The sequence below is a fragment of the Montipora capricornis genome, chromosome 3, assembly GCF_036669925.1.
Source record: "Montipora capricornis isolate CH-2021 chromosome 3, ASM3666992v2, whole genome shotgun sequence".
NCBI lineage: Eukaryota > Metazoa > Cnidaria > Anthozoa > Scleractinia > Acroporidae > Montipora > Montipora capricornis.
The window spans coordinates 31,193,527-31,216,565 of record NC_090885.1 but is presented as its reverse complement, the minus strand read 5'-3'; the positions used below and the strand labels follow the sequence as shown (position 1 = coordinate 31,216,565).

Sequence of the window (23,039 nt, the reverse complement as noted above, 5' to 3'; positions counted from 1 at the left end):
ATTTCTTTTATGCCCGTTGATTCATAGATCAAAACGTATGGGTTTTCAAAGCTCCATCGATCACATCTGATCCGGCCGTGACTTCGCCATGGCCAATGTTAATAATCAAACGATTGAATACATGCAAGTTTCATGTTCAACACGTTAATTTTAACGATAACTCCGAAAAAGTTGCATAATTTGCAAAACAGACAAGTTACGTGCAAAACAAGAACCGAGACAATGACACATGCGCGCCCCCAATTTAATGTAAACAGGGTCGCATAAAACAAAAATTTAACATACTTCGCCGTTGGATTCTCTGTCATTTCGCTCACGATAAGCTGCTTGAAATTTGCTTGGAGAGCATGCATATAGTTTGATGGTGGTGTATGCTGCACCCCCCTTCCAACCTGGCAACTGCCTGGAGCTCATGTATTAACAAATTTGTTAATGCCTAGTACAGGAGTGCTCCTCCTGACTTTGTGGTTGAAGGACTGGAAAAGATTTCTGGGCCTCCCATTTGTATGATAATACTATTTAGTATAAATACACAGGTGATTATAAAAAATCGCGCGCTCTCATTGGCTCGCTATCTCGGATTATCAGCCGATAATCACCTCGACGGACAAAATGGCTGCCAGTAGTCGTTTTGCCACTGTAAATTGAAGATGATTTCGCGTTGAAAAGTTTTTTTTCTCTTTTTTGAAATAATCACCTGTGTATTTATACTAAAACAATTATTCACCTCAGGCTCAAAGATTATCGGTGAATATTCACCTCGACTTCGTCTCGGTGAATATTCACCGATAATCACTTCGCCTTCGGCGAATAATTGTTAGTAATGCATTTCTTCATTCCTAGGAGCTTTATTAACAACTATATAGGGTCCCAGTATGTTGCAAAGAATTTCCCACTCCCCATTCTGAAAGGGAAGTATTTTGTCTCCTCGATTGTTGGTAGGGGAAGGGGGGGGGGGGGGGGGGATTAAAAAATGGTCATTCATGTACCCTGTATGAATGGCCATTGTCAAGGAAGTCTCACTGCTTGAAGGGCGGTGCCTACTATTGTTATTGTGCATGTGTTCTGCACATCTTGAGATACGTGCACTGGGTTTCCTATGGGTGGTATTTACCAAAACAGTGATATTTTAGCACAGTTTAAAACTATCCAGAGAAAGTAGATCTTAGTAAGTACTCTTGGTATCTAACAAGAAAATTGGGGGTAACAATGCATTTTTGAGAGATAATTAAACTTCAATTTGAGAAAGAATGCTATAAATGCTTGACTACCTCCAATTTTCTTTTTGGATTTCAGTAACACTTCTTAAGATCTACATTTGCTGCATAATCATAAACCGCGCAAAAATACCTTTGACGTACTTGGTAAAGGTAAAGTCTCTGTTACGAGCCTAGAAAGGCCCATCAGGCCGGTGCTTATCTCTGGTTTCCGTAGCATGAAGCGACTAGGAGTATTTCTACTCCCCCCTGGATGGGATGCTAGTCCATTGCAGGGTTACCCCCAGCATTTTTGCCGTTACCTATTTATACCATATGCAACCTGTTTAAGGGATAGCTCCTTTTCCCTTTTTTCCACTTAGCAAGTCTGACTAACCTACTTGAATGTTTCTCTTGGTTTTCCTCAGTTTCGGTTTTCTTAAGGTCATCTTGTTGAAAACGAAAAATACAATGATGCTAGGCATACTGACGGAATGCTAAAAACCAAAAAATACTACAGCACTGCCTTACTTGGAGTACTAATTATAAGCGAGTGCTGAAAATCAAAAATACAACGACACTGTCGTACTAGCCGTACTAAGGGAACGTTAAAAACCAGAAATACAACGACACTGTCGTACTTGGCCTACAGAGGGAATATTGAAAATGAAAAATACAATGATACTGCCATACTAGCTGTACTGGTGGAATGTATACCATGGCACTGTCATACTTGGCGTGCTAAGGGAGTGTTGAAAATAAATAAAATACTAATTTATATACCTGGGTGGAGAGAGGAACACTACACAATGTCCCTGGCCAGGACCCAAACCCAGACCACTCGATCCGGCGTCGAGCAGCCACTGTGCCTCCCACTGACTTAGTAGGCACCATCCTTTAACTGAATGTAAATCATAGTTTTGAACTAAAACCAACTCCCTGGAAGTACAACATTGCCATACAACCCAAGATAACGTATCCTAAATCCAATAAATGATTTTTGCTGCTCCAATCAGCAGTTACATTTTTGCCGCTGTCAAATTGACTGATTTAGACCTGCTAAAGGTGATTTACGTCATGGTTTGTAACTATACAATTGTGTAACTATACAATCAGTCTTTCACTGAGATGAACTGCTTTTGATCTTAATTTATTCAATAACTGAGTGTAGTAATTACAATTTTAGTGTAACAAAGAATGTTACTTTCAGTAACCCTTTTATCTCTGTAGAATGCCATCATGCACTTTACACATAACCCTGGGTGCACCTTATTGTCATACTGCATCTTGCATATTTTATTAGGCCATGTGTTTTGCTAGTTATAATCATGTATAAATATAAATAGACTTACCGTATTTATTCACTTATAAGGCGCACTCGGTTATAAGACGCACCCTAAACTTTCGAAGACGATTGTGACTAGTAAGTAAACTGAAAATTTCACCTAAATACCCTGTTATAAGGCGCACCCAGAACTACGGGAAATTTTGTTGACCACGTCGCTGTAGTTACAACAATTTGCTTCCAAATGTTACGTATTACCGCGCTTCCATTTTCAACACAAAAGCAAAAAAGTCACACATCACAAACAATAGCAAAGAAGTCACACATGGACAACAGCATAAAAGTCACACTTTTTAATTCGCTTAAGTCATCCTTCTCAGGAAACAGCGTTTTAAGTTATGAATACTAATTGATGCGTTTTTACGTTTATAAACAATACTCATCTGTAATGCAACTGTATTTGAGGGTGCTGGTTGCCACTTGCATTAAAATTAATACTACTTACTTTTTCGTTTACTTTCTTATTCGGCTATATGATCGACAATCTCCGTAACACAATGCAATAGTCACATACCTAAACATTACAAGCTACCATGTAACACCCATGTAAAATTAATAAAAAATTCAGTTTGATACACAACGGTGCATTGAAAGTGATAATGAAAGCAGCTAATCTAGTAAATGGTTACATGTATGTATAAATTAATTCAAAAAATGAGTTTGCAGTTTTCGATTCTGATCTAGGATCACACGAGAGAGGTTCTAATTAACCAAGATTGCCCTATTAATTTTCAATGCCAGTATACCATTCCAATTTAATAGCACTAGTGATATGCAGCAAAGCTTGCCTCAGGGATTTCATTAAGTTTTAAAGTAGAAGGGACCTGGTCATAGAGTAAGCAGGCACTCCTATATAAAAATTATAGTCTGGCTTTTGATCTTGAGACATCTTTTGAGCAAACGTGGGTACACTGATGTAGTACCCGTGTCCAGGCTGCTAATGAAACCCCTGCTGCCTGTGTTCAAATTTTGACTGACTCCTGAAATACCTCCAAGTAATAATGGGTTTTTGACAAAACTCATTTGGTCTAGTGACTCCACAGGTTTTTTAAACATTTTTTTTGTATTTTATTCACTTGGATTTGTTACTCCAAATGCACAGTCATTCAACCACCTTAACCAAACAAGCTTAATCAGAAAAGAATTTACCATAAGGGAAATTGTAAAAATGTGGCATTGCTCAAATAATTTCACCATTCTCAATCTTCTGAAGAGAAGGAACTGAATATCCTCTTAAATTGTTCAAAACACATGAACATGACAATGTTCCAGGATCCAAGCCTCATAAAATTTGGTGTAAACCTGTTAATGAGAAAAAGAAAAAAATACTCTTAGGGTATTAATTTTTGTCACAATACGAGTCACATTTGATCATTTGTCTCATGGTGTAGTCACTTCAGGTTGCAGATCACGACATTTTGACCACTTACTGCTGGTCTTCAGGTGATGAGATTGACTGTTTACATGGTGGTTGGCTGTGATAGGAGGACTTCATTGTCCCTTGAGCAATTTCCTGAGAGGTCCAATATGAAATGTTTCCTTGCCAGTTTGTTCACAAACATATACCGCTCTCGTGGACAGCAGTCAACCTTATCGCCTGGAGAAGACCAGCAGTAGGTGGTCAAAACATCACAATCTACAAGCTGCATACTGTGCCTATATATATACTGTAAGACAAAAAAATCTAACATCATTTTACTTATTTCCATCATGATGACCAATAAGCACCTCTTTTATGATACTGTAACACCAGCTTATCAAATGTGGGTTGAGTTTGTTGGTTCTCTACTCTGCACCGAGAGGTTTTCTCCAGGTACTCTGCTCTCCCCTCTCTACAAAAACCAACATTTGACTTGATTTGCTTTCATTTTTAATTTCAGTTTATAGCGTCCCCAATTAGTGCTCCAGCCCTAGAACGAGCGGACACTTTTATAAAAAATAAAGTTCCTTTCCTTTACCAGGTAAGTTACCTAATACATCAGGAGTTATAACACCTGCGCAAAATACTATCTCAACTGATCCTAGGCAACAAGCTTGAAAACTGTATTCCTGAAAATCAGGTTGGCTGTTGTTCATTATCACTGAATTCAATGCAAATACAGTCACATGTATTTTTTATTACAAGACCTCTACACATGCTGGCCATTGAAATACACCTCCCCCACCAAGAATTTTAACAAGATTACTTCAAAAGTCTCCCATGGCAACAGTTTTATTGTTAACAGAAACTCTGACCTGAAGCCTTATTAAATTACAGTCTGAATTGGCATAGTAGGAGGTGTGACACCATTGACTTTATGTTTCTCCAACACTTAACTAGTCTGGTAAAAAAAAACTCTGCTTTTATCCAAGACATACCCTTTGTAATAGGCCAGAGGTCCATTATGTTTCAGCAACATGTATGCACAGTGAATGGCACTCTTATAAGTGTTTGGTGGTGAATTCATGTACCGTGTCTTCACTACATCTACAGGTGAAGCTATGACAGTGGTTGCAAAACCCGCACCAAAGGCAGAGACAAAATGCAGTGGAAATTCGTCATCCATAAGTTTCTTTCTTAGAAAGAAACCCTTCACCATATCATATACCACTAATTCTGAAGCATTCACCACCGAAAGCCGTGCCATATTGGCAAAAGCACCTTTCCACAATCCACGAATTCCTTCCTGTTGGTAAATTTCCTTGTAAGCATCTAATGCTTTACTTGATCCAAATCTAGATGCACTGGCTTGGAACCTCACTTTTGCAACGTCAGTTGGTTGAGCCAATGACACAGCACACACCCCAGTGGTGAGACTGGCCAAAATTTTTTGAATGACCTTTGGGTTGTTCACATCTTCATCTCCGTACAATTTCTTTACTTTGTCGTAAAGACCTATCCTAATGCTTGCAAAGCACAGTTGTCGGTGTATTCCAGGTACAAGTCCTCTGTACAAGGAACGGAAGCCATCAGTTTTGGCAACAGTTATCATTGATCCTATCATTCCACGGTATCGCACTGACGAATTTGCAGTTGTCCCACCACTTGGTACATTTGCCATGACTGCATTTTCACCCTGAATCTGTAAATGAAATTTTATCATAAAAAGTTGATAATACACACATTGGTGACAGGAACCATCTTTTGATTATTATTACCTAGCTTATTTAAACTGATCGATTCTCATCGATTATCGATGACATTGATAATCAATGACAATCTATAATCACAAGAACTTGGGCAATTGATTGTTCAGGCCTGATACAGGGAGCTTCTAAGGAAGAAATCATTTTAAGCTTTTCTTACTACAGCAAATTTCGCATCAATTTATGTTCAAATTATTTCCTTGATAGCTTTGTAGATATTTTTAGGGGGTCATCTTACATGAGGATTCTGTTCCTCTCTGATGGCAGCCTTTTTGTATTGATTATTACAAATAAAGTTGTTATAAATAAATAAATAAATAAATAAATAAACAAATAAATAAATAAAAATCAAAAAGTCCACTGCCCATCATGGGTTGTGTATTTGTGTCTGAATACATTTCATTTTTGATTTCGTTTTTAATTTTACTCAAGTCTCATCCCATCCGTCAAAACGTTAGGGCAGTTAAACGTGTACTTGTACATGTTCTACTAGTACACTTGATTCCCTCGAGTATATTTCTGTTTACTGGGTTATGCATTATATTTCCTGTTAATCGGAGAAACATAAAACTCCACGTCAAACTCTTCGCATACATGGAGTTATTTTGCCGGCGATGAGACTTTCAAGATTCCACGCGGGAAGGTTTAATAATCAATTAACAATCGAAGACGTTCACTTCGTTCGAAACAAAGTTAAAGTACTATCTGTCTAATAGTAAATGCGACTTAAGTAACAGTCAAGGTTGCGAATCAATGATTGTGCCCATGATTCGTGAACGACACTGGCTACAAGTCAATGACTCAACCAACTAACGCCGTATAATTAAATGACCATTTTGGATGCCTTGATATTTCATTTACTTTCGTAAAAATCGAATATCTGATAGCTCATTTACCTATCTGCTCACCTGAAGTCGAACTTTAGCCGTGTCTATGGGAATAGTAACTGCCTCGGCTACAGAGGCCGCTAATCCAGCACTCACAAATTTTCCCAAGATGGTAGGCTCTTTCTGCCCAGGTTTGGTATGCATATCGCTGGCAAAAGAAAGAAGTTCCAATCTGTCGAATACGCAATTATCGCACCAGAAAAATGTAAGAATGAACTACGTGGCACGCCTTTTGTTCATCACGAATTTCTAGGAAGGCGCCTTCTTTGAACATGCTTCATCGATCAGAAATACTGGTTTTGAAAAACCCGAGTCTAGCCTAACGTGACTGTAACTCGAGCTGGAGTCACGTAACTGACGATGACTTTTTTTGTGATAGCAATCTTTCGTCGGTCCAACTATGTCTTTTCACTTTTGCCTCTATGAAACAAATGAATGATCCTATAAATGGGAAACTTCGAGAATTCGTGTAAACGTGGAGGCCAAAGTCCAGTGCGTTCGTTTGGATGCACCGTAATGTTTTTTCATATTTAAAATTTGATTGGTCTATTTAGGGGGCGTGATTCTAGGCGTGGACGAGTTTTCATAATATCCGAGGAAACCCTAATATTGCGGTTGCTATATTTTTGCATGTGGTTGCGTGCGGTCATGCAGGGCCAACGGAAACATGTCATCTACAACGCAAACAGTGGTGTTACCTTTTTGACAGGATTTTATCTTAATATTAGTACAGTAATAACTAAAAGGCTTTGATGATTGAAGACGTGAGTGGGCAGGCAAGTTGATTGGAGATAGAGTGGCATAGAGATCTAGAATTTTGAGTGTGCCTCGATCCCTTCCATGGGCGGAAGGGAACAAACCAGTCACGTGTATTACCATTGCATTACCCGGCCTTCAACATACACATTACCCTGCGAGCAGAATCTCTTTCGATCTTCCTAGGTAAGTCGGGAAGAGGAAAGTAGACTCTGCCAGCCGGCTCGACTTTCTTTGATTTGCCGCTCATCCAAAGAAATGGATGAGTCAGTCCAGTTTCAACTTGCCAAACCTGTTTTTTTTAATTTGTGCGCATGATCAATCGCCACGCGTCATCAATATTTTTTAAATTTACAACAGCGTGATAATTTTTAAACTGTCTAAATTCCCATGAGAATTTTTCCGTATGTCGGTTACAGAAGCTGGTTTACCAGAATTGAGAAACCTATTAATTTTTTTCAGTAAAAATTGAAATGGCAATTTAAAAACTTCAACTATCTTGAGGAAATGATTCCTTGGTTGTCGTGTGTTTGCCAGAGTTGTTCGAAAATATCCGCTACTGTTTGGTTTGGTTTTGTGGTTTTGCGGTTACTAGTCACGCGTGAATGACTTCCGAATACGTTTGAATTTTTAACGCATGCTCAACACGAAATGTAGAACCGGCTGGCAGAGTCTATTTTCCTCTTCCCGACTTATCTAGGAAGATCGAAAGAGACTCTGCTCGCAGGGTACATACACATATATATGTGTTCGATTTTTATGTCTGTGTGAAGTGCTTTCGATTATTTTGCGATGAAGGTTAGGTGGGGACCCGGGGGAGGTACTGCCATATATGGACTACATAGAAATGTGCCGCTGTGAAGGGTATAGTTTTCAAGCAGTTTACTCTAGGATAGAGTATATAAATCATAGCCTTTCGGTCTAGAATAGGGTATCATTTTTCACAAAACTGACCAGTCGGTTGAAGATTTTATCATAAAAAAAATCAAATTGGCAAAGTTGAAGTTTACCAAACTCAGGCTCAACAGTGTCAATAAAAAATGGCTATCATGAAACACCTCTGGATATTATTAACTGTCAAGAATCGGAATTTAGACGGAAATCGGTGGGAGTTTACTCTAGTATAGGGTAGCAAAATTCAGCTGAACTAGCTCTGGTATAGGCTAAGGGTTCCAGGGTTCCACCGGCACATCCCCACCCAGAAATTCCTAAACTGCCCCCCCCCCCCCGGGGGGTGGGGATCGCAAAACAAGCGCAATGGACATGTGATAAATCGATGTCTCCACATGCCATTGTTACCAAAACAAGGAATGACCTTCAATGACCTACAATGGCCTACAATCACCTACTACAATGACCTACAGTGGTCTGCAATGAGCTACAATGACCCACAATGAGGTACCGGTACATTATAAGCTAATTAGCTAATGATCTGTAATATGAGCTAAAATAAAAAGCAATTTGCAGCTCTGAGGCACTGCAGCATGTTTACAGTACAAAGGTTAAAAACACTCCACTTTAAACCAATCAAAACCTCGTTGCTGTGCAAGTTGAAAATTTTCATTGTGCACTCTGAACCAAACAAAACATTTTGGGAAGAGGTCAGTGTAAAACGCAGACTGCAGACTGCAGATTGCAGACCAGGGGTAAAATGCAGACTGAGGTTATAACATAACTTTTGAAAAAGCCCAAACCCCTTAGAAATGCCAACCTAATTAGGCCTAAAACAATATTTAGGCTAACTGTTAGCACTTCGAATGGGTGTGGGCTTTTTCAACAGTTAACTGAATTATAACCTCAGTCTGTGTTTTACCCCCGGTCTGCAGTCTGGATTTTACACTGACCGTTGTGCGAAGAATAGCTTATTTATAATCTTCTCTTCATTTTTTCCTGCTCTAATTAAGATTTTATCGTTGCCAAGCAAAGTCTTGGTATTTGTGTATTTTCAATTAAGCTTTAAAACAAAGAAAACTATCTTTACCTTATCCAAGGGTCTTTTTTGCAGTTTATTTCTGCTTTCAAGTTCACATGCGTAGTTGCTGCCATCATAATTGGGCTATCATGCAGTGGACTAAAAGCGTTGGGTGACAACGCACAATGGATGTTTTCTGCTCACCAAATTCTTCACCCTGATCCTCTTTTGTCTTTCTTTTTGATTGTAGGTCATTTAAGTAGGCCGTTGTACGTAGCTCATTGTAGGTCATTGTGGGTCATTGTAGAGGCTCTGTCAGGGTAAATGCCGGCAAGCGACATGGCCTAAAAAGTAGCAACAGCACCTGAAGTGAAATTGCGGCAAACAACATCCTATCTTTAAATGTTCGACAGCAACGTGAAGCCATGGTGAAATATCGACAAAGCACCGACTGAGACTTTTTAAAATTCAGACAAGCGACACGGGACCCCCCCTGGCAGGTAATTGTAGGTAATTGTAGGTCAATGTAGATCACTGTAGGTCATTATTGCTCATTGTAGGTCATTCCTTGTTTTAGTAACTACCCTCTAACTACACCCTATGTGAGCCCTGTATTTTGCACCTTTGGTCTACCTGTGATCTCACAGTTGCCCTCACCCTGCGAGCAGAGCCTCCTTTTGTCTTTTTCTTTACTGAGGAGGAGAAAAGTAGGCTCTGCCCGAATCGCGTCAACTCTTTGAAGCCGCCGCTGCCCGAACTTCTGGACTAGTCAGTCTTGTTTTCTCTCGTCAAACCGGTTATTCCAGTGCGAGCGTCCCTTTAGTGGATGGTTATAATTGAGCCCGCTGTACCATGAAAAACCAAGATGGCGGCGATATCTGGCATATTAGGCTTGGGTTCCAGACTGTATCCTGGCAACAATGCAGCACATACTCAATAAAAATCTTACTCGATTCATGCAAAGCCTTTCTCGAGAACGCCAAAATCGAGCAAGCAAAAGAAAGGCTCTGCTAGCAGGGTGAGTTGCCCTAACATGGAGCATTGATTAGGCTTTCTGATTTAATACAATGATTATGAACGTTGTTACTCATCCCTTCTTGGGTTGAGAACTTCTTGTTGGACCACATTCATTGTGTCCAGCTTTCCTGGATCACTGTCACCTCTAGACGTCCTAGGTCCCTCTTGTGTTCCTTATCTACATCAATGATATTGTCCATACACCTTAACTCTATAATTAAGTTATTGGCTGATGAGGCTGTTCTCTGTTCTGAAATCGCAAGTATTAATTATGTCAGTTTTTTTGGGTAGATTTTCAAAAGCTGAGGACAAAAGAACCATTTGTGTTCCGATTAGGCCTTGCTAATTAGGTATTGCTATGTTCGCTTTGTTCTTTTGTTTCATGGACATAAATTATTTCGGATCCAGTATATGAGAGACCAGCCTTAACATTTCTAGCATCTGTCACCTTAGCTCATAGACAACCACCCTCATAAGTTCAGACATACCTTTGCCTGCACTAATGCATACTGCTTTCCAAGCGAATGCTTTGCCAACCATAAGACAATATTGCAACGCAATGTAAATCTTTATATATTGTAAATTAATTTAATTTAGGAATTTACTTATTTTTTTCCCCCTTTTCTATTTCGTCGCTGGCTGTTTTAGTATCCTGTACAGTCTCACGACTTCTGGGATTATGAAATATGCAATTATGTATGCATGTATGTTTAAGTTACATTAATTTTTATGTTGAATGTTTTATGCTTATTATTTGTTCTTTTTCGCCAGTGTTTAATTTTCTTTTCTTATTCTCAAAAAAGTGCAGGTTGAGGAGCAGGTGGGACTGGTAATAGCTGTAACTTGTGCCATGATAAATATACCAAAATTGTTTATTAAATATATAAAGAGCAATAAACAGTCACCTTCAGAAGAACAAAAAATTCCATGCATTACAGGTGATTCACTCCACTGGACTAGGAGACAGCTACAAAATTTAAAAACAACACACGTGCAAGGCCCTTATGAAAAGCAAATTGACTTTATTGATGTTATCAATTTATTACAGTTCCCTTACATCTCAAATCTGGTGAATGATAATGTATTGCAAAGTAGTGAACAATACTCTACATGTACATGTACTTGTCATTATTTTTATTAATAGCTAACGCACTAAAATTTGATCAGGGTAAGACTGGTCAGGATCAATACTAATTAATTAATAATAATAATATTATTATTATTTGTACCAGAGAAGATGTCAAGACTCTGTTAAGTGACTACGATCAGAGATTCACACCAGTCCCCTTCCAAATGGACCGTTGTACAGTCATTTGATTCCTAAATAACCTGGCTTTCCAATAAAAGCTAGACTACAGTTAACTGTGAACTTGCTTTGATAAAGACCTCACAGATTTTGTTTAATAATTATTTCCTAGTGAAAATGCATTGGAACAGAATCAATCACATCACAAAGGCTGGCATCATGATAACAAGATAACCATTCATACTATTGGCCCAGTCAATAAGCAAACAACTGAAACACAGCAATTGGATACACGCAGACCTGTTTCCAAAATACAGTACTGGCAAAAGTTACACTAAAATAAGTTGTTCATTTGTTCACTTCTGGAGTTCTGATTTGATCATGTCCTCGAGTTTCACAGCATCGGCAGCAAACTTTCTGATTCCTTCAGCAAGTTTATCTGTGGCCATTGCATCTTCATTCAAAAGCCAGCGGAATTTCTTTTCATCAAGGGAAATTTTTTCAATGTCCAGTTTCTTGGCTGTAGAAATTTAAAGAAGGTAGTATAAACATAAGCTAAATTATCATATGGCCTGTACAGCCCCGCGTGCACTTTCATTGCAAAACTATTGGGAAAATCACTGTATATGGCGGCCATACGCATTAGCACAAGCAGTGCAAGGCAAAAAGCCATACGGCCCTACTAACAACAACACATACTGCTCCATGCAATGCAATTTTAGGGGATTTCATGGCTTTTAAACATCTAAGTAATTTACAGTCTGAAAAGCAACTGCAAACAACATATTAGATAAATTTTCTGTGCACATTTTTGTTTTTTATTTTGTCCTGACTTTGTCTTCTGAGTTCTCATAAAATTTAATAGTGTAAAGAGCCCATATGATAAAATGCTTATTGACTGAGTTTAGGTCGGGCCAAACGGGAAAATATTTGGCCCTTGGTCATGGCGCACATAAATTATGTGCCATGATCTCGGGTCAAATATTTTCCCGTCCGGTCCTCCCACTCAGTCAAGTACATACAATAAGTACATAGTTGTATTATAATTATAAAGCATTTTGTTTCAATTAATTATGGAACTAATCTGTCAAAAATAAAAACTTCAGGTAAGAAGTGAAATTCTCCACTTGTTATTGCATGATTGCCTCAACTGTTATCCCTGTCCTGTTGATGCTGGAGGGCATAAACTACAGGTTAAAGGTTACAGGTCATTGTTCTACCATAGCTGAAACAGCCCAAACCTTCTTTACTAATGCTAACATTAGGCCTAAACACTGCCTTTCTCACCTTCCTCCACTGATAGCTTCTGAGAAACTGTCTCGGTTGATTGTTTAAGTTTGTCTAACAAAGAGGGACTGAAAACGATAAAAACTGAATTAATCTTACCACATTGTTTTGAATAAAATTTCACACATGCTCCAAGGCAACAACTAATAGCAAAGTGTCTGTGTAAAAAGTAGCGAGATATCATATTCTGATGAACTGACCTGTAGTCCCTAATATTGCTATGATGGTATTTAACCATTACCAATGATTGGTTTGATGAATGTGAATGACACTTAAGGTCATAAAACACTTATTTGACCACAACTTGTGATAGCTACAATACATTCTTTACAACTGTTAAAATGATAGGGATGCTCAAGGGATGAACAATCATAGCATGGTTAGAGCTAAATTCTACAATCCTAAAAATACTATAACTTTTCACACTTTTATCTAAAAGTTCAGTACATTTTCATAACTTGTAGTCCCATTTCAGATACCTTTTAGTTGGTAGGTTAGAATGTAATACCCTGAGAGTTTCTCATATTCAAGGCACAAAATAAAATAATTGTCAAATCTTTTATAATAATTGAATGTGAAGTAGTGGTTAAAGGGCCAAACAGAATGCATAGGGACCAACTTTAAATCAGGGATGGCACTAGGATTTTTCAATCTGGGTCCTGGGACCCGCATGTTCGGCCAAATTGGTGTCCCAAGCATTTTTTGGGGGTAACAAAATCTGGGTAACCCTCGGAGGAAAAAAGGGTATGTTTTAAAATATAAAAAAAAGAGAGAAACAAACTGGGAATTAAAATTGAAGCATATGCATAGGACTGGCCGACAAAGGCTTTTTCTAGAGCCGTTACATTCATTCCTGGACAAGAACACTGTTAATGAAAGAGCACCCTTAGTTTTAACCTTTTTAGATGTTTTAAACCCCATTTCTTAGAACTTCAGTTATGATCACAGATCGCTCCAACAGTTTTACAAACAACAGAATAATTATACTGACAAATCAAAGCAAGTTGTGTGTTATTTCAGTCAGTACCTTGCGTCCTGGGATGCATTAAAATTTCGATCATGCATTTTTTGGATTTTATTTGCGTAAAAATGCACGATTTCAACGTTAACGTGATCCCTGTAGATGTAACATTTTTGCTCCCAAAGTGGATAAGACAGGAGCTTAGAATGTAGTAGATGGTCCTATTATTACATATACTATAATATTTTTATATAATTTATAAATACATTCTTGTTACCTGATCGTCAACAAATCACACCCAGCCAGCTCTGTAATCTGTCCCATGTTCCTGAATGATGCACCCATAACCACAGTCTTGTAGTCAAACTTCTTGTAGTAATTGTAGATTTGTGTTACACTTTTCACACCTTAAAGATGATCACTAATGTCATTATTGCTGTATTAATTATGCTAGAGTGTTCAACTCCTTGATCATGACTTGACTTCGGTAATCAACAAGACCTTCCAAAGGGAAATGTTGAGACCCTGAAAACTTGAAACTTCCTAGTCACTGACAAGCCACCCGAAAATGAGGCAAAATTTCAACAGCTGCATTTAATAACCATTTCCCTCCTCAGAGTGATCTACTTATGGATTTTACTTTGTCTAACGTTAGACAATGTTACTTGTCAATGGGAGGTGCTTCAGGGGTGAACAAGCAACATATGATGCCAACTCTGTAAATACACTGTACAAGTGAAAGTTGTTAAGGTGGGACTGTCACAAAGAAACAGAAGTAGAGGAACCAAACATTGAGTTTGCAATGTAAATGTAAACATCAGGTGACAGAAATTTCAAGAAACTGGGTCATTTTGTCAGCACTCGCTAAAACAACAGAGATCTTAAAATTAATTTAGGTTATAAATAAGCAATTATAATAATTAGAGTGGTTTTCAATCGAGTGTCGAAAGTAATTAGTGAATTACTTTGGTTTATGATTACTTCACTCAGTGATTGGTTCAAAGTTCTCGCGCCATTTTTTCAACCAATCAGAAGTGAAACTAAAACCAATCATGGCTTGCGCATGCACATTTTCCCGCGCTTTGTGTCGGCTACGTGTAATTACTTCGAGTTTTGATTGGTTTACTGGATTGTCTCCGACCTTTTTGATTGGCCAAAGTAATTACTTTGGTTTTGGTTTATGCCACTCAATTGAAAACTGCTCTATTTCATGTAACAATGGAATCATTTTCAGTAAACAGACATCTGAAAAACAAAAGATGCCAAAAGTTGACCAAGTTGTTAGCACTTTGGAAGGCCTGTAATGATAATGATAATGATAATAATATTAATAATAATAATAATTATTATTATTATTATTATCATCATCATATTATTATTATTATTATTATTATTATTACTATTATGGGAATATTAGACTTCTTCCATTTAGTACACAATCACACATGCCCATTCAAACAACTGTCTTGAAAAACAAAGCGAACACAACTTTGTAAGATAAGCACTTGTTTCAGCAAAATTAATACAATAGCTAACAATAATCAAGAAACCATTGAAAGATATAAATATTATAATACTTGGTCATTATACATTATAATATTATTCAGAAATATGCGCAACTTTGTTTATGTTGTAACTTTTTCACAGTAATTCCTCTTACTGGAGACTGCATTCCATCCATGCCAGCCCCCTCTTGCCCCAAACCTGGGATGACCAGTGATAGCTTCAATGTTAATTTCTCATCTGACTTAACCTAGGGTTAGAGGGAGACTTGCTATGTTGCAACCAACAACAATCAGTGGCTGAGAACCCATTATGTCTGAAACCTTTTAACAGTAATTACCTGGATCATCTTCAGGTTTGAATTCCTTCTGGCCTGTGTTCTTCACATACCAATCAAAAATACGTCCCACAAATGGAGAGATAAGGGTAACGCCAGCTTCGGCACATGCCACAGCCTGCGGGAGGTAACAGGAAACTTGTTTTAAATACTCTTAAACCAAAGTTACTTGATAGTCTCTTCTGTCTACAACAAAAATTAAAAATATCCAATAGAAGGAGTCGAATGGTAAAGACATGCTACTTCAGTAAAATAATATTAATGCAATCTTTTTCTTAGCCTATATATAAGGGTAATTCTTTTTTGGAAGGCAGGTAGAAAACTTAAAACACACCATGCATTATAAACAGTCATATGTGACTTTTTTGTTCTAAAATAATTATATTTATTTATTAAATTGAGCTCAAAGCTACCCCAGGTGCCAGAGGAATTTTTTTCAAGGTAGGACACAACACTGTCGAGGACCAATTGAAAACAAATACCTCTGGTGGCACAAGCCACGCAGCCCATGCGGAAAGTCAGTTTAAATTTCTCGTGAAACCGGTAACCAGTTTAAATGGCCCGCCATGGTGACACTGCTTCTCACAAGACACAAATTACGAAGTGCATCATCCAACAGTCCTGGAAATTCTGATTACAGTCAGAAGGCTCTTTGCGCAATTATGGAGCAATTTTAACCATATTGTTACGTCCTGATTTTAGTTGGGTGAAGTCTCATTTATTTGAATAGAATTTGTTTTCCGAGGAGCAAAACTTTATTGTTGAACATTTTTTATAACAGGATTTCATAAACTAAGAGATAATTGCCTAAAGTGCAGTACGGAACACTTTAAAATGCAAGAATATGACCTTTGTTACCATATTTCGTCATGATTACGTTTAACGTTCCTGTTGGCGAGCTCAACTTTTTCTTGTGAATTTCAAATGAATTAATTCCATCAATCACTGTTATACGAGCTTCAGAGCTTTCTCATAGGTGAATAAATAAGGATATTTAACCCTTTGACATCCAAACCAGCCCAAACCGGCCAGACTTACTCTGTCTAAGGCCAGATGATTTTACTTGTCAATGGCGAACCCCTAGGAGTCAATGGGTGTTACCATGATTAAAATAGATCGTTCTCTTTGTCAAAGCCATCATTCCCAGGTGATCTGGTGACGTAATTTGGAGGACCGGGAAGAAAAATTTTAACGCCGTATCCCACAACTGCGCGAGGCCTTAGGTGTTGTTTCCAAATTCTCTGCAGTATTGCCATCGCCAAAACTCAACAGATCATTACGTGTCTACCACATTTTCCTGTTACTGAATGAACATTCAAGTAGACCCGCCTCTGCCAGTTGAAATTCAAAAATAAGGCCGCGTGCGGTTGTGGGATACGGCGTTAAAATTGTTCTTCCCAGTCCTCCGAATTACGTCACCAGATCACCTGGTCTGTATGTGGAGGCAGAATATCAACCACACTGTAAGCTTCCCCGTCCTGATAAAATGCTTTCTCCGTAGTTTTGGTTTCAGAATTTGGGAGAATAATTTCCTTTTCCTTATTTTTGAAAATTGGTTTTTCGATTGATCCAATCAGAAATACTGTCAAATGTGATGTGCAATTGATGAGAAAGTTCAATTTTTGAACGATTTCTCACATGGAACTGAAGCTCCGGGCTCATGCCACATGCACTGCCAGAGCGTTCTCTCCAACCTTGAAAAAAATTTCCTCTGCCGCCTAGGGTAGGTCAAATCTTGATAGAGTTTTACTTCCTGTGCAGATCCCCAGACTGTCCATTTCATGTAAAACACTGCGGCCATGAATGAAATTTAAAAAATTGGGCTTTCCAAACGAAGGCTTATGAGAGGGTTGAACTCGTGTTTTCAAAAAACTTGTAACAAACTCTTTAAAAGATACTCTAAGAGTGAATACTCCACATGATATTCTTCATTCATAAAACACCTGTTTGGCTATGACACATGTCAGTATGCCAGGCATTACGGGGTCTAAAAATCTGCCATTAAGTAGCACATACAGGTAAGGTTTTCTTAATTTCTGTACTCAGAATGTTGGCAATTTTGTTTTGGTTTGTTCTGGCTCAATGGTATCGAGAAACAATAAGGCCAAAGATTCAATGATTCACTGCTTCAAGAATGGCCAACCACGTGAAGAGGAATCGAAACAGTTACATGTACAAGCACAGCTCTCTGTACTGGATGAGCCCAGTCTCCCAAACCCTTTACAGTCAGGTCATCACTGATTGGGATGTCGACGAAACCAATCATGAAAACACTGTTGACCCAGATGACGATGTGGACATTGAATATAGAACTATGAACTTGCTGTTTTTGCAACATTGATATAAAACTATGAACTTTTATTTAGATTTTCTAGTTGTTTCAGTTAACTTGAAATAAATGCCCCTCTCTATTAAATGCCTCATATCTATTTAACACTCCCCATGCCCCCAGCTAACTGATACCAACAAATTATTATTAATAAAACAAATAAGTCATCAGTAACTAGTCAGAAATTACCTGTGCAAAAGCAAAGAGAAGGGTCATATTGCAATGGATTCCCTCTTTCTCAAGAATCCTGAAAGAGAGATGACATCAACTTTTTCACTGATTACATGTAACTCCAAACAAATATTCACTGCAAATGTGGCTCTGGTGTCGTATTGTGCATTAGAGAGTGGGCAGCTGATCCAGAGGATTTGAGTTCAAGTCCTGGTGCATACAGTATGCAGAAAATTCTTCTGGAACATGAAAGGTCTGAGAGTAGTATCAAAAAGTCTGGGGGTGGGCATAAGTGATATGCAAGGAAGGGGTAGGGAGGCTACCTGGTATGTAAGGGGGAATAGATGAATGAAGGATGGTGGGGTAGGATAGAGACACTGTCCAGTGAAGGTCAGGGAGGGGTAGGAGAAACAGAAGGGAGAAAAGGGGTGGAAAGAAAAGATGCCTTCTTTTGTCTCGTTCTTTTTTAGACGGTCCCTAAAGAACCAATTGCAAGCCCCTGCTTTGTAATAACTACACCCCCCACCCAAAAGGAAAATCCTTTTTTCTGGCACTTAATTTTAAAAAAAAACTTAAAAAAGTTTAAACTGGTTTGAAAAACCTCAAACAAAGAGAATTTTTGAACCACAATGTTAATTCTCTTATCACTTTCAGAGAATGGGTTACATATTTCCTTGCAAGTAAAATTAATTAATGCTCCTTGCTTTTTTCAGGGTTTGTACACTTTTTCAGATCAAAAATTCAATGACTTTTCAAGGACTTTCAAGGGCCAAATTTTGAAATTTCAAGGACCTCTTTTTTTATTTATGTCAATGAATTTACCCATAGAAATGGTCTGACAGTACAATTCTTCCTCATTTCCATAACGGACATGCGTGAAAATAACGCAAAGGCACTGGCAACCATTCTCGACCGCACAGCTCCTCGCGGTTTGTATGACATGACTTGAGTGGCTGATTATTTTCACTGAAGTTTTCAAAGATTAAAAATGTGGGTCAGAAAAAAATTCAAGGACTTTCAAGGACCAGCAATGAAGAGCAGAGATTTTCAAGGATTTTCAAGGCCTTGAAAATGCACTCTCATTATTCAAGGGTTTTCAAGGGTTTTCAAGACGCGTACAAACCCTGTTTTTTCCAATTCATGTTATGGCCATAGAAGTTGATTAATAAGAGGTGCAATGATAAAGTAGGAAAATCACTAACTTTGCAGCCTCAACTCCTTCCCAAGTTGAGCTGAGTTTGATCAAAATTCTCTCTCTGCTTATGCCCTTTTCCTCATAGAACTTGATAAATTTCTTTGCCTTCTCAACTGAACCTTCCACATCAAATGACAATCTACATGAAAAACTCATCTCATTAATCAAACAGTTACCCTATTGTTTTTACAGTTTTGTGTACTCAATGTCCTCTTTAATTTTGCAATACTGTCTATCCATTAGCAAGACATCTAGCGTAGATGCTGCCAAAAACAGATAATCAATACAGCGAAGACATCGTTGACATCACCTATTATCATTAATATCTCAACCAGACCCTCATTGGCTGTCAAAACAGAGTCTTTTGTTCTAGTAGTTGGTGCATTTCAATAACAAAAACAATGTTTGTAAACTGATATCTTCCCTATTCCATGACTATAATAGCGGAGCTCTGCTCGCGCCAGCACCATTGTTAAGAAAATTTGGTAACCCATCAATGCGAGAAATCTTGGTTTTATAGCCATGAGATCATAAACCGTTCGTACATACGTACATACGTACGTCCGTCCGTTCGTCCGTCCACCCATCCATTTATGCTAATATGTGAGCAGTATCATGCTAGTTTACAGCATATATCTTTAATATTGGACATCCATCTTTTGATCAATTGACACCTGTCAAAACAAGGTATCCGCTGGCCAGTATCACGTGACCATATCGCGAACTCAAGCTTAGAGTTCATTCGGTCAGCTGTTTTTTTTTTTTTTAAGTTGACCGCTGACCAGGTACAGGTTTTCGATTGCATTGCAGGCCCAACCCAGGTTAACTCACCTGAGCCCGGTTCCTCGAAACCCGATTAACTTAATCCAGGATTAGCACAAACTTTTGTTGCACGCTTTCAACTTTTTGGTGAAAGTTTCCTTTGCTTCTTTTTGTTTTTCAAGATTGACGTCTTCTCATGTAACGTTCTGCCAAAAATCTGCATTGAACAGCATTTGGGAGTAGAGAAATAAACTGCTTGGTAATTTTTAATCTTAGATTAGCGTTTATCGGCTTTCGAGGAACCGGGCCCAGAACATAAGTGAGGCTTCATTTTTTGCACGCTTTCTGTGGCTCAACACGGCTACAAGGCCATTCTACATCAACGAAAGTTCTTACAAAGTCAACGCTTTTCATGTTCAGGATGTGTTTTTTCTGCATTTTTTGCTGGTTTCAATCCAGTTTGACATATCATGATATCTGTGGTCCACACTTGTGGCTACTCAGTTATTCTAGTAAAGCATCGGCGGGATGTAAACTTTAAAGCTGAGTGTTTATTTTTCATTTGCTTAGAGTCGCTTTATTCTCTGTATTGCAATTTTTGGCATATCTTTAGAAGCTCTGATAAGGTTACATGATGCCTGGAGGACCTATACTTATCTAGAACAGAAACGAAAGGAGAGCGAAAGAGAACGACAACGTCAAAACAGTATACCAGTAATAGCTCATACTTAGCAGAAGAAGTTACTCCACAAATTCTTTCCTTGGGCACTAAACCGTTTGTTATTTTTATGGATGCGCTATTTGAAGTGGATGCGTATTTTTAAAAGGTGATTTAATCGGTTCTTCCTTTGTTCAGGAATGAAAATCAAATTTTTATTGTCAACTGGAATTAAATAACAATGATCTGTACTCTTTTGGGCATAAAGAAAAAGTTGATTTGTTTGTTTGTTTTGCTCTAAAATGCAAGCGAACAAGTGTTTTTTTAATCCGTTTGCCCAACTTTTTTTCGTTGTGCCTCGACAATGACAAGAAAATTTTGCCCTTATGTGATAAACACGTATTCGCAATGAGTTCTCGTAAAATTAGAGGGAAATCTCACTAGCTTGTGTTTTCAGAAGTTTGTGAAATACATCAAAATGTGAATGATCTTGTTTTCAGAGATAAAGTGGAATAAAGTACATCAGTAAAACTCTTCTTTGACCTTGAACTGACAAAGTTGTTTTCATGGCTTCTAATTTTAGCGTGATTCCTATTGCCTGGCTATTGACAGTTGACTCTAAAATGGCTTTTTTTTTCCTTTTCCATTTGCTTGCTGAGGTTGTACTTGTTCCTTTTCAAACTCATGCGGTTCAAGAAAAACTTATTGCCAAACTGGTGAATTGCAAACTTAAGTAATTTCACTGAAAAAGCCCATGCCGCACTCATCGCTTTGTGATTCATGCAATATCAGTTTTTAGCATAAAATTTACCGTGGAATTCACTAGTTAGGCAATGAATTTTTCTATGCGAGAAAGAAAAGAAAATAATTTAAGTATTAAAGCAGCAACCGGAAACATCAAAACGCAGACAATTCGAAACCTTTTGTTTTCACAAACCATACAGGCAGTAAGAATAAATGACCAGGGAGCTCCGCTTTTAGGCTTGGCTAAATCTATTTATTATGATATGGCAAAGCCAGTCTTGAGCAAATGCAAGCGCTCTGATTGGTTCTTTCTTGGTTGGGATTTTGCAGTATGGACCATTTCCGTGGAAACGGTCCAAGCCGTGTATTTTTGTTTTGGAGCAAAGCCGGCAAATTCATAATTTGAAACAACTTTATTTGAAACCAAAACTGCGAAAAAATTGCGAATATTGTCATTCTTCACAGCGAAACTACCAGAAAAAGCTAAAAACATTGATTTTTTGCCGATTCCAAAGATGGATAAAGACTTAAGACGAACATTTTATTATCCTGAAGATCTGGAAACTTTTGATGATCATCAAAAACTGGATGGCCATAATTTATGAACCAACAGAAAAGTGCAAACACAAACGAGAAGACGGGTATACTGATATGAACACTCTTCTCCGCTGTATAGAAGCTAATAATTTGAAAAATGAGAAATTGAAAGCTTCCTTGAGTCCGACCTTGACCACCTTTTGTCAAAGAAACAATCATCCACATAATAAACAACTTACTAACCTCACTTGCTCGGGACCGTACTGTGGAATATTGGCCCTCGGTCGTTTTTGTACAGACCTCGCTGCGCTCAGTCCGTACTGCCACGACCTCGGGCCAATATTTCCCAGCAAGGCCCTCACGCTCGGTTAGTAAGCGGTTAATATTAATTTACATGTATTCTTATGATATTTTAAATGGATGGACTTTCTGGCCATTGGATAATCATCAATGGCGATACATAGTTCACTTACCTTGCATCAACCTCTGTTGAAACTCGACCAGGAATGATCTTCAGTATTTCAAGACCAAACAGGATGAACTAAACAAAAAAACCAACATTTCAGAACTTCACAAAAGCCATGTGCAACAACCGAGGGGGACCTGTGGAAGGGGTAAAGATGCCTAACCCCCCTTTCCCCAAATTCCTAAGGGACTACCATCTGTCTCGCATTACCTTAGCTACTAAATTAATAGAACAAGGCATTCAAAGTCAGAGCCAAGTGGTCCCCAGTTGGAACCTTGTTGACTTACACCGCTGTCTTGAATTTCCTCCAAAAGAAATTCCACATGGGTGGGCAATTAACCCTCCCCTCCCCCCCCCCCCCCCCCCCTTCCCCAGCACCAGCATCTACTTTAACTGAAGACCAATCAAGTTGGTAGAAAATCACCACTTCCTGTTTTGGGTGAATATAATAATTATTATTATTACTATAAAAAAATATACATAATTATGCAAGCTGCAACCATATCAAATCTGAAAGATTTTTATCGTTGAGTCTTTTTTTCTCGGACTGAGAGCCAATTGAGAATCAAAACTACCGGTAATCTTCTTCGTCCGCATTCAAACT

At 38.3% G+C, this 23,039-nt stretch overlaps 2 protein-coding genes across 2 annotated transcripts in view; both read right to left on the bottom strand.

Moving 5' to 3' along the window:
- Positions 1 to 2,986: 2,986 nt before the first annotated feature.
- LOC138042914 (dicarboxylate carrier UCP2-like) lies at positions 2,987 to 7,045 on the bottom strand. The gene is made up of 3 exons (XM_068888978.1): positions 6,576 to 7,045; positions 4,900 to 5,603; positions 2,987 to 3,843 (listed from the first exon to the last, which is right to left on the bottom strand). The coding sequence occupies exons 1-3, from the start codon at positions 6,696 to 6,698 to the stop codon at positions 3,741 to 3,743; spliced, it is 930 nt and encodes a 309-aa protein (XP_068745079.1). The 5' UTR covers positions 6,699 to 7,045; the 3' UTR covers positions 2,987 to 3,740.
- Positions 7,046 to 11,241: 4,196 nt separating this feature from the next.
- LOC138042913 (transaldolase-like) overlaps positions 11,242 to 23,039 on the bottom strand; it is a 15,394-nt gene continuing 3,596 nt past the window's right edge. Inside the window, exons 4-10 of the mRNA XM_068888977.1 lie at positions 22,443 to 22,510; positions 19,276 to 19,407; positions 18,092 to 18,149; positions 15,577 to 15,691; positions 14,011 to 14,140; positions 12,773 to 12,840; positions 11,242 to 12,005 (exon numbers count right to left, since the gene is read on the bottom strand). Coding sequence (XP_068745078.1) covers positions 11,842 to 12,005; positions 12,773 to 12,840; positions 14,011 to 14,140; positions 15,577 to 15,691; positions 18,092 to 18,149; positions 19,276 to 19,407; positions 22,443 to 22,510 — 735 coding nt within the window. The 3' untranslated portion in view covers positions 11,242 to 11,841. The remainder of the gene's footprint in view (positions 12,006 to 12,772; positions 12,841 to 14,010; positions 14,141 to 15,576; positions 15,692 to 18,091; positions 18,150 to 19,275; positions 19,408 to 22,442; positions 22,511 to 23,039) is intronic.